Genomic DNA, 15,734 nt, shown 5'->3' with positions numbered 1-15,734 from the left:
GCACACACACACGCACACGCACGCACACACACACACACACACACACACGCAGTCGACACCTCCCGTCCGGCCCGATCGACCTCAAGAAGTCCCTTATCGTGTAGGCGGCCCGCACAGCGGAAATTAGTCGCCTAACGACTGTGAGGCGTCTCTAATCCGCGGCGCGATGGCGCGATGGCGCGATGGCTCGCCGCGATAGCTCGAAGCGATAGCTCGAAGCGATAGCGAGGTCGGAGCGATGAGTCGACGCGGCCCGGGCGGCCGGTTCAGTTAGGTGAGATGATGGGCGCGATGGCTGCTTTCCGGGAACGGAGCGAAAAGTTGGCCTCTTGATGGAAACGGCGGATGCCAGGTGCGCGGGCTTTGCCCAGCTTCACCCACGGTCCACAGTGGGCCAGAGGAGGCGACCAAAACTCTAGACGCGTTTTGAGCTCCAGAGTCGCTAAATGGGACTCGAACCGAACGTGTGACCCCACCAATGGATTGCCCTGCAAGCGAGGAATCCATTGGTGGGGTCAAACGTTCGGTTCGAGTACCATTTAGTGACTCTGTAGCCCAAAATGCGTCCGGGATTTTGGCCGGCTCCACCGGTCTTCTGGCCCACTGTGAGAGTGCGGCTTCGGCGGTTCGACGCCGACCGGCGGCGCTGAAAATTCGTCGCCGTGTTGTTGCAAGATTTAATCCACTCCATTGAGCGCGGTGTTGCGGCTGGGCGTGCCCCAGGCGTGCCCGGGGGGGCTGGCGACGGAGGCCGCCGCCGGCCCCTCTCTCCGTCCCTCTCGCACTGTCGGGGCGTGCCGCAGGGGTGCGAGAGAGGCAGCCCGCCGGAGGCCGCTCGAGGGGAGACGCAACTACGCGCAGTTCGAGTGGTTTTTCTTGTCGACGCGGAGTTCTCTTTAGGGGTGCCGGAACCTTGAGTGCGCCGAGGAGGCTAGCAGACTGATTCCGAGAGTCACTCTGTCTCTCTCGCACCTGTGCGGAACGCCCCGTGAGTGCGAGAGAGACGGAGCGACGAGGACACTGTGAAATCGGTCGACTTTCGCCGCTTTTCCGCTGTTCCCGGCTCATCTCGCTCTCCTTCCCGTTACCGCTTCGCACCGCTTCGCACCTTGAGGCTCTCCGGAGCGGCCCGGTAAGTGTGGCACACTGTGTGTGGACCCAAGTTGGGATCCATCTCCCCCGGAAGGCCCGCGGTCATTTCGAAAATCCTGACGTCACCTTCCTCCGGTGCCGCACAGTGGGCCAGAAGACCGGTGGAGACAATCCCGGACGCATGTTCAGCTCCAGAGTCGCTAAATGGGACTCGAACCGAACGTGTGACCCCACCAATGGATAGCTCTCCGAACGAGGAATCCATTGGTAGGGTCACACGTTGCCTGACTCCGAGTTGTTGTTTCCGTCGCTCTGTCTTCCTCGCGGGGCGTCCCGTCGTACGGGTGCGAGAGAGACAGAGCGACGCAAGCGACTCGCTGCAGCGCGCGCATGCACTGCGTATGCACCGGCACGTGTGGGAGGGGGCATTCCTGGAAGCGGCCGGACCGTAATGGATGAAAGCCGAACGCGCTGTCAGTCAAGGCCCCTTCGCCCCTCCACCCCTTAGCCCGCCTCTCTGCCCGGAGCCCCAGAGTGACTGGTTGGATGAGGGCCCCCGGGTGACGGCGCCCCAGGGCCCAGAGAGAGAGAGAGAGAGAGGGAGAGAGAGAGAGAGAGAGAGAGAGAGAGAGAGAGAGAGAGAGAGAGAGAGAGAGAGAGAGAGAGAGAGAGAGAGAGAGAGGGGGGCATAGTCTTCTTTCTTTATCGGAAGTGGGTGATCAAGATTTGGAGTTACTTCTGAACCTTTTAAAGTTGTGTGTGTGTGTGTGTGTGTGTGCGCCCTCTTCTGTATCTGTGTATTGGTATGTGTGTGGGGGGCGGGGGGTAATACCATGGGAAAAACGGCGGGGTCCAGCCTGTGCAGGACTCCGTGAAGACCAGCGAGACGTGATTTTCTCCTGCGAATAGCGGTTGCTCCTTAATGAGACACATTATTGGCAGTTCATTAGGCCGTGCTCTCGGTGCGGTTGGTCAGCCCGGCGACCACCTTCCCTACTGACAGGCGCCTCCCCAGGGACCCAGCCCGGCACGGCCACGCCACGCCACGCCAGGCTTGCCACCTGAGCGGCGAGCACTGCGTAGCGGCGCATGGCCAAGCCGGGACAGCCAACTTCACAAAAAAAAACAAAAAAAAAACTTTATTTATTTTATACCCTGCGATCAGTGACCTTTACAATCGCCATGCAAAGGACTTAGAAGAAAACAACAGAAAACCGGAATTTGAATCGGATAATCCTTTCAGAGATGTTCGGACATTAGAAGTAGGATTTTCGGCGAGGCGCCGAACGTGTGCTGGAAAAGGCAGAAAGAGGTGGAGGATTTTTGGCCGAAGGGAAAGGCCAGGGAAGGCGCCCCCTCAGTCGCTGCCGAGTCACTAAAGGCTCCTTGCCCGTCTGCATGATAATTTAGTAGCAGGCGGACAGACAGACAGACAGACCGGGCGAGCGGACGGTGGACCTTTTCCTGGTGCTTTTCATTGCAGAGACGGGGAAACGTCGGTCACTCGCTGGAATCTGTTCCGGGTGCTGAGGCCGCGCTTTTTGCAGTGCAGACGCCGCAGTCATTGGGTGCGAGCCCCGCAGCCCTAGCCTTTCTGGCGGGTGTCTTTCGAGGCGCCGCACAGTGGGCCAGAAGGCCGGTGGAGGCGGCCGAAGCTCTAGACGCGGTCTGTGCTCCAGGGTCGCTGAGCGAGCCCTATTTAGCGACTCTGGAGCAGCTCAAAACGCGTACAGGATTTCGACCGCCTCCACTGTGGCCCACTATGCGCCGTTTTTCATGGTGTACCCTTTCTAGGAGGCCGTCGCCGCTTTTTGGCACACTTGTCCTCTTCCCACATTTCGGATACGTGATACGTTCCGTTCCCCGATAATTCTCGCTGTGCCCAACTTTTTTCCCTCTCTCCGTCTCCCTCTCTGCCCCCTCTGTCCGTAATAGGGCACCCGGCGGCTTTCTCACGGGGTCGTCTTGCCCTCCACGTGCCGTCGCAGCGAAAAAAAGAGAGATGAACTTTGTACTCGAACCACCGTCCTGCGGCTTGGCAGTCGAACGCGCTAACCACTCGGCTGTTTGTTTTTTGCAGGAGCGACGCCGCTGGCTAGCGAGATGCTGATACCGGCCCAGCCCAGGGAGAGCCCCCGCGAGCCCAGCGCCCCTCCAGGCGCCCCTCCAGGGGACCGCTAGACGCGGCTCGGCGACATGGCCGGCCTCCGGGCCTCCCGGCTGCACCTGCTGCAGCTCTCCGTCGTCTCGGCCCTCTTCGCGGTCGTCGCGCTGGTCGGGGCCGTCGTCGGCGGCGCCTGGGTCCAGGATGTGCCCGCCCGCCTCGTCATCCCCTATGGTGAGTGTCGCAGTGGGCCAGAAGACCGGTGGAGGCGGTCAAAACTCCGGACGCGTTTTGAGCTCCAGAGTCGCTAAATGGGACTCGAACCGAACGTGTGACCCCACCAATGGATTGCTCTGCGAACGATATATCCATCGCTGGGATCAACCGTGCGGTTCGAGTCCCGTTCAGCGACGCATGAGCTCAAAACGCGTCTATAAAATCGAGGCCGCCGGGGCGCGGTCTCGAACCCGGGACCTTGGGCGGCGAAATCACGCCCCGCAGCTGACTGAGCTACCGGGGCGTGATATGCCGCGTCGCGCCCGGGGCCATTTCCTGCGGTGTGCCGAGAGAGGTATTTTTCTCGCATCGCTTAATCTGCCTCTGGGGGCACCGAGGGCGCCGCTCTGGGCGCGGGGAGGGGAGGGGAGCCCCTGATAGGGCACACCCTATCGCCGCTCGCTTCCGTACCGCTGTCAAACCACCCCGCCGAGAAGAGAGAGAGAGAGAGAGAGAGAGAGAGAGAGAGAGAGAGAGAGAGAGGCGGAGTATAACGCCGCAGCGTGACACTGACCGAGAAGGCGAGAGAGAGATGGAAAAAGCGGCCTGCCGCCTCCGTGCCGCCGCGGCCGTGGAGGCGTACAGAGATAGTGCAGCACGGGGAGTGGATGCCAATACCACCGTGGGGCGGGGCGGGGGGGGGGGCTGGGGCGGGCGTGGGGCAGGCGTACCCACCTCACGTTGGAGATGACAATAGCTGCATTGCAGTCCGTGGGAAAAAGGATTGTCGCTCTGAAATAGCCTTGCTGGGCTTGGAAATGGCCCGGCACACACACACACACACACACACACACACCACACACACACACACACGAACACGGCAGAGGAGCGTTCAGCGGGATGGAGATTTAAGCCGGCCGCGACTTCTCACGTGAAAGGGGGTGCCCGTGAGTTACCGTCGCCGAAAGGCCCCCCGGCCCGCAGCGCGCAGCGCCACTGCCATGCGGCCCCACCGCCCCGGCCGGGGCCCCCGCCGCCCCGCCGCTGGAGTGCCCCTCTTTGTGGTGACGTCACGGCTCTCGGCGCGCGCCGTTTTTCCTCGAGAAAATTGCCGGAGTCTACCGCGCGTCACTTCGAATTTCCCCCGCGTCGCGACAGTGTTAACTTCTCGCGGCGGCCCAAATCCCGGACGCGTTTTGAGCTCCAGAGTCGCTGATTGGTCCTCGAATCGAACGTGTGACCCCACCAATGGATCGCTCTCCTGACGAGGAGTCCATTGGTGGGGTCACACGTTCGGTTCGAGTCCTGTTCAGCGACTCTGGAGCTCAAAACGCGTCTGGAGTTTCGGCCGCCGCCACCGGTCCTCTGGCCCACTGTGCGCCGTTGCGATTGAGTTGGCGGCGACCGAAGGCGACCCTTTGCGGTTGATTGTGTTCGATCAATCTCCCCGCGGGTCATCCATCAAGGCGCCGGCCCGGCCGCTGCGACACCGTAAGGCCTGTAAGGCCCGTAAGGCTGCCGGACACGCGTTGCGCGCCTTGGCCGAGCCTCGTCCAGCCTCACCGCCCTCGCCTGCATTTGCAAGTCTGTCGCCTCTTCTGTGTCTGTCTCACTCGTCGCGTCGCACTTTGCCGTACGCCACGAAAGACAGAGAGGGGGAGAGAGAGAGAGAGAGAGAGAGAGAGAGAGAGAGAGAGAGAGAGAGAGAGAGAGAGAGAGAGAGAGAAGACGGAATTTCTTTGCCAATTGTCTGGGGGAGTAATTAGCGGCGTAACGAGGGGCTTGTCCGCCACCCGGACCACTGGGACCACTGGGACGGGGCGGACCGCGTCTCGGGGCAGCGCGCCCAGGATCGCGATGAAGACGACCACGAGGTCGGCGAGGACGACCACCACCGGGACCAGCTGCACACCGAATCTGTCATTGTCATTAACCACGTGTTGAAATCACGCCGATGACAGAGCGTCTCTCTCTCTCTCTTTCTCTCTCTCTCCTCTCTCCCTCTCCCTCTCTCTCCCTCTCTCTTTTCCTCTCCCTCCCCTCCTCTCTCTCCCTCGATCACGTAATGACGCTTGGTGCATCCTCTTTGGCTGCAATGGCAGTCGCTGAGGAGTTACTGCGTCTGCAGTACGTGGTGCCACGGCAGCCAGAAGGTGCATAGAATCCGGTGTGTGTTGTGTGTGTGTGTGTGTGAGGGAGAGAGAGGGGGGGGGGGAAGCACTGGCACCTAGAGGGAATTGACCGAAGGGGAGTATTAGGTACGCGCGCGCGCACATTCACACACATACACACACACAAACAAGCTCTCACACACAGGGGCTTGATTATCAGGCCGGTAACTGAACCCCTTGAGTTCATAACTGACACCGATGATCAGTGTGATTGGCCGGCAACCCCTTTACAACGACTGGCCTCGATAGTGCGGGTGTGGTGGACGCCCCCCACCCCTTCTCTCCCCCTCCCCTGCGCGTTGCCGGAGCGCCTCCTGATTGCCGTGAGTGATTGGAGTCCGATTCCGGGCCCTGCAGTCCCTGGTCCCGATGCGACCGACCAGGAAGGGGGCACCGCGCCCCGCCCCGCCCCGCCCCGCCCCGCCCCGCCCCGCCCCGCCCCGCCGACCGCAGTGGAGGGTAATGGCGCAGCTGGCGCATCTGCAGATGGTGCATCTGGCGGCGAAAGCGCAGTCGGCCAGTCGGCACGTGCCCGGACACTTTTTCGCGCGGCAGATGGCATCTAGCTGCTAGGATGCTCCTGCCGCCGCCGAGGCGCAGTGGACTTGCCAGAAGACCGGTGGAGGCGGCCGAAACCCAAGACGCGTTTCGACCTCCAGAGTCGCTAAATGGGACTCGAACCGGACGCGTCACCCCACCAATGGATCGCTCTCCGAACGAGGAATCCATTGGTGGGGTCACACGTCCGGTTCGAGTGACAGGGATACGTTTTTTGGCTTCCCTGCGTTTTTCCGCCTCCCTGCCGCCGTGCCGCAAGCGCCTGCGAAGGTCGGGGTAGGCAAACCCGCCGAGCAGTCCTGCGCCGCGCGGCCTACCTCGCAGGCGCCAGGCCAAGTCTCAGGGCCGTTGCTGCCTGCACCATTGTTGTTGTTGTTTGTTTTTTCGCGCAGTTGGCAGCCGTGCAGCCGATACGACTCGGTCACGAGTGCGCCCTTCCAATGCCTTACTGACCGTGAGTCGCGTGACGTATCGCGGCACGCGGGCGGACGAACGGACGGACAGACAGACAGACAGGCAGACAGACAGCGGAGGCGGCGGCGCATGTTTCCCTGAATGTTGTCCAGAAGGAGAAAGTCCGGCCGGACAGTCTTTTGGTGTAGTGCCGCCTCGTTACGGTGATGAGCCCCGAGACGAGCCTCTTCGATGCGTCGTTCTTGCCCGCGGCGGCCCGCGCTTCCGACACCGCACAGTGGGCCAGAACACCGAAACTCTGGACGCGTTTTGAGCTCCAGAGTCGCTAAACAGGACTCGAACCGAGCGTGTGACCCCACCAATGGACTCCTCGTTCGGAGAGCAATCCATTGGTGGGGTCACACACGTTCGGTTCGAGTCCCATTTAGCGACTCTGGACTGGAGCTCAAAACGCGTCCGGGATTTTGGGCCGCCTCCAGCGGTCTTCTGGCCCACTGTGCACTATCGGGCAGAGTGGCCGGAGGAGGAAGGAGGAGGATATTCCCGAAAAAGTGGGCGAAAAAAGGCGCGGAGGCGGCGACGCCGGCGGCGTGCATGCGTGTCGGGGCGACGCTGTCGGGGCGCCGCGGGCAACGACGCCGCCTCAATCGGAAGCAATCAATCAGGCCGAGATTTCTTGCCGCCTGTTCGACGACCCGCTAGAGGGATATCCCCCCCCCTTTCCCTTTCCTCAGCCTGTACCGCACTGCTTTTTGGGAATTTTTTTGCAGCAGTGCGGCCGTCTTTGTTTTAAAAAAAAAAGTATAGAAAAAATAACCAATTTTTGTGTTACACTTCAATAAAAAAAAACAGTGGAAATTTTTTTTTTGAAAGTTTTTTTAATGTTTAAATTAAATTAAAAACAATTTTTTTAACATTTAAAAGAATTATGGAAACAGGTTGTGATTTTTTTTGTGATTTTTTTTGGCATAATTTTAGTCCTCTCTTGTCTTGTTTGAGTGTGTCCTCTCGCTGGGAGAGTAGCCCCCTGCACGCAACGGCCATCCAGTTCCAGCACGTCCTCGCGCGCAGTCTGTGCCGCCAGTGCGTGTCCGTGGCCAGGCCGGGCCGCCAGGCCGGGCTCGGAGCCCCCCGGAGACCTCCGGAGCCCCGAAAGGCAAAAGAACAAGGACGCCCGACTTTCCTTCGCGTGCGTCCGCAGTGCCGGACTGACTACAGTGTCGCGGGAGCAGGCCGCAAACCGCAGCCCGATCGAAGGCGGGTGACGCATGCAGGGAATACCGCGGCGGGCTGCCCCCATGCGCACAGTGGGCCAGAAGACCGGTGGAGGCGGCCAAAATCCCGGACGCGTTTTGGGCTCCAGAGTCGCTGAACAGGACTCGAACCGAACGTGTGACCCCACCAATGGATTGCTCTCCGAACGAGGAATCCATTGGTGGGGTCACACGTTCGGTTCGAGTCCCATTCAGCGACTCTGGAGCTCAACGCATCTGGAGGTTTGGCCGCCTTCGCCGGTCTTCTGGCTCACTGTGCGCGGGCCGGGCAGGCCGAGGGGTGCATGGCGACTTCTTGCCCGGTCCTTGACAAATGACCCGTCCCGGAAAAAGGAGCAGGACGAGGCTTATTGCCCTGCGAGCGCTGCCGGAGCGCGGACCGCCGTGGCGATCGCTAACGGTGTGCCGCGCGGGACGGGCCGCGTGCTCACGAGGATTCGAGAAGGGAACAGCGTCACCAACACTTCCGAAAAATCAGTCCTCAAAAAGAAACATTGAGGAAAAAAACTATTCGAAACACTGGGTTGAACTCGGGTTGAAAAGTCGATTTCCTTCTGTTTCCCGCGTGTATCGGCCTCCCTGCTGCTAATGAAGCGTCGGGCGCGAAAAGGCCGCCGCACAGTGTGCCGCCGCCGCCGCCCCCTCCGGCCTGTGACTCGGTGACGTGATCGGAATAGCCTCTTGGCGGGGCGTATCTCGGACGCCATCTTAATGTAGGCGGCCTGCTCCCCCTGAAAGTAGAGTACTCTGTTTGTTTGCGGCCCTGCCGATCTAATTGGCGAACCCCCCCGCCCCGCCCCGCCCCGGTCAAGATGGGAAAATGGTCGGAAAGATGGCGCGGTCGGTTTGAAAGAGACGGTGGGAACGGCACCGCTTGACGAAAGTTAAATGAACAATCGAGTTTGGCGGATCGGCAGTGATAAACGGAGTGCGTTCCTCCCCCCGCCTCGGCACTGCGCGAACCACACGCACAGTGGGCTAGAAGGCGGCCAACAATTTTGACGCGTTTTGAGCTAGACTCAATAAGCAGGACTTGAACTGAGCGTGTGACCCCACCAATGGATTCCTCGTCTGGAGAGCAATCCATTGGTGAGGTCACACGTTCGGTTCGAGTTCCATTTAGCGACTCTGGAGCTCAAAACGCGTCTAGAATTTCGGCCGCCTGCGCCGCTGTGCTGCGTTGAACCCCGCGTCCTCGTCCTCTGGGGGCATCGTGGGGCGTTCTGGGGCCTCTGAGGACATCCTGGGACTTCCTGGGCCGTCCTGGGCCGTGGTTCAGCTATCCAAACGAGATCTCGAAATCACTGCGCTTCGAATAAATTAATTCCGTGCTCTGGGTAGAGATGGCGCTCCGTTCCGACCCCGGTTGGCATCGAACCGCGGCCCTGCCGAGCCCTGCAGAGTGCTGCAGGGGTCGTCCATGAATCACGTAACACTACGGTCGTCCCTTGATAAGGCTCGGTTGATGGACACCCTGTCTAGATGGTAGGCGTCGATCTGTTCAACGGATGGAGGAGCCGAGTTTCCGCGAGTGATTCCAATTTTTAAGAAATTACCTTAAAATTTTTAATGTTCCTGAGCATAACGCTTGCCCAGCATACCTTAAATCAAATATGCATCAGTTCTCCTGTTTTTTTGTACTTTGCTGACGTGGTACTCCTTGTGCACCGTCTTTAGAAACGAGGCCTGTGACGACCGTACTCCGCAGTCACTTTTTCAATATTTCTGGCAAACAACTCTGCGGCTAAAAAAAACTGGTGGAAAATAAAAGAAAAAGGTCGATGAATGTCTGAGTGAATGTGATTGAATGCGGAAGTTGGTAATGAACGGGTCGGGCTAGCGCCTCGCCACCGCCTCGTCGGGGGCGGCTCTGGGGGTGGCTCCGGGGGCCCACAGTGGCCCAGCGAAACCCGGCGCAGCCGGCCAAATTTAGACGCGTTTTGAGCGCCAGAGTCGCTTAATGGGACTGGAACCAAACGTGTGACCCCGCACCAATGGATTGCTCTCCGAACGAGGAATCCATTGGTGGGGACTTACGCTCGATTCCAGTCCTGATTAGCGACTCTGGACGCACGAAACGCGTCGAGAGTTTTGGCCGCCTGCGCCGGTCTTCAGACCAACTGCGGGGCGACCCCAACCCCCCAAAGGGCCTCCTCAGGGGGTGGCCGGGAACGCCGCGAATTTGACGGATTTCATCAACTGTAAATAACTAGAAACAAGGCTTATTAGGGAAAAGTTTCGTCGAAATCCTTGAAAAAGAAAAACGAGAAAAAGAAGAAAATACACGACGTTCCTCCGCATCAGCAGTCTCGCCGTGTCTGAACCGCAGGCCAAACTCATTTTTGAAACTGCCCCTAAATTAGCGGCCGTTGAAGGTGGAGCGGCCGTGTCTTTCCCGCGGGACGGCTCAACTTAGCGCCCAAATTGAATGGAGTGTCCACGTAGTTGGGCAGCCCGACACCACTACACTGGGATAGTACTCCCTGCAGTACCCGGGGCCGGGCCGCCCTCGCCAGCACAGTGGGCCAGAAGACCGGTGGAGGCAGACAAAACTCTAGACGCGTTTTAGCTCCAGAGTCGCTAAACAGGCCTCGAACCGAACGCGTGACCCCACCAATGGATTGATCTCCGAACGAGGAATCGATTGGTGGGGTCGCACGTTCGATTCGAGGCCTGTTTAGCGAGTCTAGAGCTCAAAACGCGTCCACCTCCACCGGTCTTCTGGCCCACTGTACCAGGCCGAGCTTAAAGTAGTTGGAACTGGCGACGAGTTTTTCTTGCATGGCAATTTGGAGGTTGGCCGCTCTCGGGCCAAAAGTTAGCCTCGGCGTTAAGACGCGCAGAGAGAGAGAGAGAGAGAGAGAGAGAGAGAGAGAGAGAAGTGGCGTCCAGCGCAGACAAGGCGGCCAAGTGTAAGGGCTCGGTGATAAGGGTGCGAAAGACGGCTCTTGTTGTTGCAAAAGATATTCTGCGGCTCTTAATTTGGGCGTCGGCGGTGCGAAAGAGGGCGGAAGATACCGAGACCCGCAGCGGGCGCGCCAACTTCAGAGACAATGCACAGTGGGCCAGAAGACGGGTAGAGGTGGTCAAAATACTGAACGCGTTTTGAGCTCTAGCTTCGCTAAGCTGGACTCGAACCGATTGTGTGACCCCACCAATGAATTCCTCGTTCGCAGAGCAATCCATTGGTGGGGTCACACGTTCGGTTCAAGTCTTGTTTAGCGACTCTGGAGCTCAAAACGCGTCTGGAGTTTTGGCCGCCTGCACCGGTCTTCTGGCCCACTGTGCATCGTCAGAGACAATGAAGCCGAGGCCGCGTGGCTGGGAGTTCGGCGGTACCGCGAGTGTGAATACAGGTTAGTAATGGATTGGTGACCCGGAAGGCTCGAAGACGGGGCAGGTGGGCCCCTCCCCCTCCCCCACACGACGCCCACGGCACTGCCAACGACAAACACTGATCCACTCCCTTGCCCTGACGCACCCTGACGCCAAATGAAATGGGCTGAGGTGTTTGTCGAACCACACAGCCCTCCGCGGCCAAACGGTACTCTGTCACCAATTACCTCGGAGCGACGCCAGCAAGTATCATTGTGCCTCGCCAGGACCTTCCCTTGCCCGGACCATCCTTCTTGGGTTTCCGTGTGGAAAATGGACCGGGTCCGGTAGCAAGTTGCACTCTCAGATATGTCGCACGGGAAATAAACAAAATGGCAGTGCGGTTTTGAACCCGCGGCTCGGAACTGTGTGGTGGGGGTGGCGACAGAACCAATCCGCTGGCCTCGCTTGCGACTGTCAGGGCGGGACGGGACTGTCTCTTTCTCTCTCCACTCTATGCCTGCCCGGAGGGTGACGTTGAGGCCCTGTCGGTATTCGATGCCTCGGCACTCCGCCTGATGACGGGGCTTTTCTCGCCGAGCCGATTCGGAGCTCGGCGTTCGTCTCGGGTACGTGCGCGCAGTGGGTCAGAGACCGGTGGGGGCGGCCAAAATCCCGGACGCGTTTTGAGCTCCAGAGTCGCTGAATAGGACTCGAACCGAACGTGTGACCCCACCAACGAATTGCTCTCTGAACGAGGAATCCATTGGTGCGGTCACACGTTCGGTTCGAGTCCCATTCACCGACTCTGGAGCTCAAAACGCGTCCGCGGTTTTGGCCCCCTCCACCGGTCTTCTGGCCCACTGTGCCTCGGCGATGAATATTTGCCCGGAACTTGGCAGGAAAGTCGTCGGTTATTTTTGTCGGTTCCTGAGGCGTTGTATTGGCCGCGGCGTTCGACGTCTGCAATAGTCGTTGGTGGTCTGTCTGACAGAGATGCCATTGTCTGCGCCGTGGAGGTGTCAGCCGTCGTGGGAGCGGCGACGCGGCGTCTCCCTCGCTCCCCCTGGAGAAGTATGCCCCTCTCGCTCGCACTAGCGCTGCGTCGTCGCTAGCCGTCGCTAGCCGTCGCCGGGCCCACACTTGACTTGATCATCATCGTGTCTCCGCCGGGTCTTTGCCCTGTAATGTGAGGCTCTGGTCCAATTCCCCCCACTACCGCGCGCCCCGAGTTTCCTGCGCATATATTTTTCGTCGCGCAGGTCCTCCTAGATTCCGAGTTCATGTCCGCAGTAATTGCAGAACGGCCGAAAGTTTCATGTTGCGTGAGAAGGCACGGCAAGTGGCAAAAAATTACAAAAAATTAAAACGTACACACACCCAAAAATTTTCTCGACCGTAAAATTTAAGACTGTTACTAATAAGATTTTTTCAAAAGACAATTTTGAATTTGTTTTTTCTGTAAATTAATTTGCCTTTATGGCAGCCCGTTTTCACACCAGCCGCCCGAAACAGGCAGTTATCGCTGCCGCGGTGGGGCGTTCCGGATTTCATAGTCGAATCAGCGGCGCAAAGTAGTTTGCGTTTTCTCCGTCGCAACTAGCCGGCAAGTGTAATAATTGTTCTATAAGCCTTGCAGAGTTTGCGACCCCTCTCTGCCGCGGCCTGGCGTTATTGTCATGGTGCCGCCTTGCCGCGTCGCCGCCGTCACCGGCCTGTCTTTTTATTTTTTGTCTCGCTTCTTTCACTTTTCCTTGATGTTTTTTGTTCTCTCTCTCTCTCTCTCTCTCTCTCTCTCTCTCTCTCTCTCTCTCTCTCTCTCTCTCTCTCTCTCTCTCTCTCTCTCTCTCTCTCTCTCTCTCTCTCCCCACCCCACTCTAAACTAATGCGCCGGTAATGACGGCAGTCCGTCTCTCTCGCTCCTTCTGCATCATTACTGGACGTGTGCAAGACGGTCAACATTTACACACGCCTTTTTCTCTCTCTTTCCCGGACTTGTTGTCGTTCCTTTCGCACGGGGAGAAAGTCGCGCGAAAACCCTAGGTGCACAGAAATTCAAAGGGACAAATTTTCGGCATCACTGGACGCGTTTTGAGCTTCAGAGTCGCTGTACGGGCCTCGAACGCCTCGAACCGAACGTGTGACCCGACCAATGGATTGCTCTCCGAACGAGGAATCCATTGGTGGGGTCACACGTTCGGTTCGAGCCCTATTTAGCGACTCTGGAGCTCAAAACGCGTCTAGGGTTTAGTTTGGATTTTGGCCGCCTCCACCGGTCTTCTGGCCCACTGTCAGCCGGTTGGCCGGTTCGGTATCGCGAGGAGGTGCACCGTAAATCCAGCCCGTAAAACGACGCTGCGTTTCCCGGCGTGCCTTAAATGTGTAAGGGAGATAGTAAAAACGGGATCGTCGCGGCCGCCTTTATCGTGACGTGTCAGCGAATGTGCGACGGCGCGTCGCCGGCCCACCGATAATGATTGCCACTAAGACGGCCGTTTACAATCCCACTTCTTTTTTTCGTCTTTTTCCGTTTCTAGTTTTGACGCCATCCGCCGTTTATAGCCAAAGAGGTGCGACGCGTCAATCCTTTCGACTGTTTTCCGACTCGATAAGCTAATTGGTTCGACCCCCGTTTTTTTTGGGACTGTGTGTGTGTGTGTGTGTGTGTGTGTGTGTGTATGTGTGTGTGTGTGTGTGCGGTCGTTACGCCGCGCCAAGATGTTCCCTCGATGTAGCGGCGGCGGTACCGAAGCGCCGCGGGAGGCGTCGCCTGAATTTCACGAGACATTACACTGACTGTGTGGGCCCTCCCCCCTCCCCCCCCTCCTCTCCCTCCCACGGACCGCCCTGAGGGTAGGCACACCCGCGCCTCGCCGCCGCGCGTCTCGCGTCCCGCGTGCCCCGAAAACACCGCTTTCTGGGAAGTACTTCTGTACCGGTGTGTACCGGAGTGTTGTTCGGCGGTGAGGCGCCTTTGAAGTGCCTCGCGAACACTGCCTCTGAAGGGTTCCTACCCCCCCCCCCCCCCACACACACACACCCCGAGGGGGGGGGCAGAAAATGGTGCGCGCGCAGGGAGATAGCAGAGGTACCGATACTCAAATTTTGCGAGTGTCGCGGTGCGGGGGCCGCGCAAAGGCAAGCGACAAGTTGGCTAACACACGCACACACACACACGCACACACACACACACACACACACACACACACACACACACACACACTAACGCGCGCGCGAGCCAGATTTCCCTCCCGAGACTGGCTGGTGCGCTGGCGCTCTGCTTGCGCGCTTTGCAGTGGGCCAGCAAGCAGGCTCGGTCTTGGCTGCTGGAACCGGATTATTTACGATCTGCACAAGTTGGCAGCGCTTGAAAATTAAGCGGCCCCTTGTTATTTTGGTGCCGGCCAGGTGTGCCGCACGCGCTTGGGGTGCTTCTGCGCTTCACATTGGAGGCGGCCGAAACTCCGGACGCGTTTTGAGCTCCAGAGTCGCTAAATGGGACTCGAAGCGAACGTGTGACCCCACCAATGGATTGCTCTCCGATCGAGGAATCCAGGAATCGAGGAATATACTGAATGAAGAGTAAAACAGAAAATCGCCCCCGCCCCAACCCTCTCCAAAAAAGGAAAGGGAGGTGCCCTAAGCGTGTAAAGTTTGTCACCCCGACAGTGTGCAGGAAGGTCACACAGCGAGACGCCACCACTGTGATAAAGGCGTCTGGGTGACTGGCTGGAGGGGGAGCTGCGTTTTCATTAGAAGGCGGCTCTGCTCTTTAGGCCCCGTGCTGTGCTTAGGTGGGGGGCTTCTGGAGATGGGGGTTCTAATCCTGACTGGGCCCCACCGCGCAATATCGAAGTTGAGAGCTCGGGCGGCGACCGCGAGCTGTACGGCGCTGTGCGGCGCGGCGTCCCCCAGACTCGGACGCCGTGCATATTCCACCTCAGCGCGGCGCACAGTGGGCCAGACGGCCGGTGGAGGCGGCCAAACCTCCGGACGCGTTTTGAGCTGCGGAGTCGCTACACAGGACTGAAGCGGGCGCCGGCCTTCTTGCCCACTGTGCGCCCCTCGAGGGCCCTCCCGAAATGGATCGCATGTGCGCGCCCCGCCAGCAGTGCTGCCATTCAGGTTCATCAGATTTCGGGGTTCGAACCCCGGCGGGGCCCCGGCGGGGGTAATCGCCCGGATCTCTTTTTGCCTTTGTGCGGGGCTGCCCGGAAAGGCGTCCGGAGTGAGGCCGAGGCAGGAGCGGGCGGCGCGAGCAGCGAGATGTATGTGTTTTGTCGGAGCCAGACTGGCCGACGTTGATCGATTGGCTTCCATGTACGGATGGCCCATGGCCCTCGGCCCATGGCCCCGCCTGCAGCGCGACACTGCACCGGGCCGGGGCCGGCCGGCAGGTTCAAGTTCACCTCGCCCTTTCTCCCTGCGTTTCTCAGTGGGCCAGAAGACCGGTGGAGGCGGTCTAAACTCCAGACGCGTTTTGAACTGCAGAGTCGCTAAATGGGACTCGAACCGAACGTGTGACCCCACCAATGGACTGCTCTCCGAACGAGGAGTCCATTGATGGGGTCACACGTTCGGTTTGAGCCC

At 59.1% G+C, this 15,734-nt stretch overlaps 1 protein-coding gene across 1 annotated transcript in view; it reads left to right on the top strand.

The window, feature by feature from the left end:
• The first annotated feature begins 3,094 nt into the window (after positions 1 to 3,094).
• The window catches only part of LOC117648444 (semaphorin-1A-like), a 142,720-nt gene continuing 130,080 nt past the window's right edge, over positions 3,095 to 15,734 (top strand). The window contains exons 1-2 of the mRNA XM_034390948.1: positions 3,095 to 3,103; positions 3,192 to 3,430. Of these exons, the coding sequence (XP_034246839.1) occupies positions 3,095 to 3,103; positions 3,192 to 3,430 (248 nt within the window). The remainder of the gene's footprint in view (positions 3,104 to 3,191; positions 3,431 to 15,734) is intronic.

This window comes from Thrips palmi, unplaced genomic scaffold (assembly GCF_012932325.1).
Source record: "Thrips palmi isolate BJ-2018 unplaced genomic scaffold, TpBJ-2018v1 HiC_scaffold_3, whole genome shotgun sequence".
In the NCBI taxonomy this organism is placed as follows: Eukaryota; Metazoa; Arthropoda; class Insecta; order Thysanoptera; family Thripidae; genus Thrips; species Thrips palmi.
The sequence above is the reverse complement of the archived record's forward strand: the minus strand, read 5'-3'. Positions and strand labels throughout refer to the sequence as shown.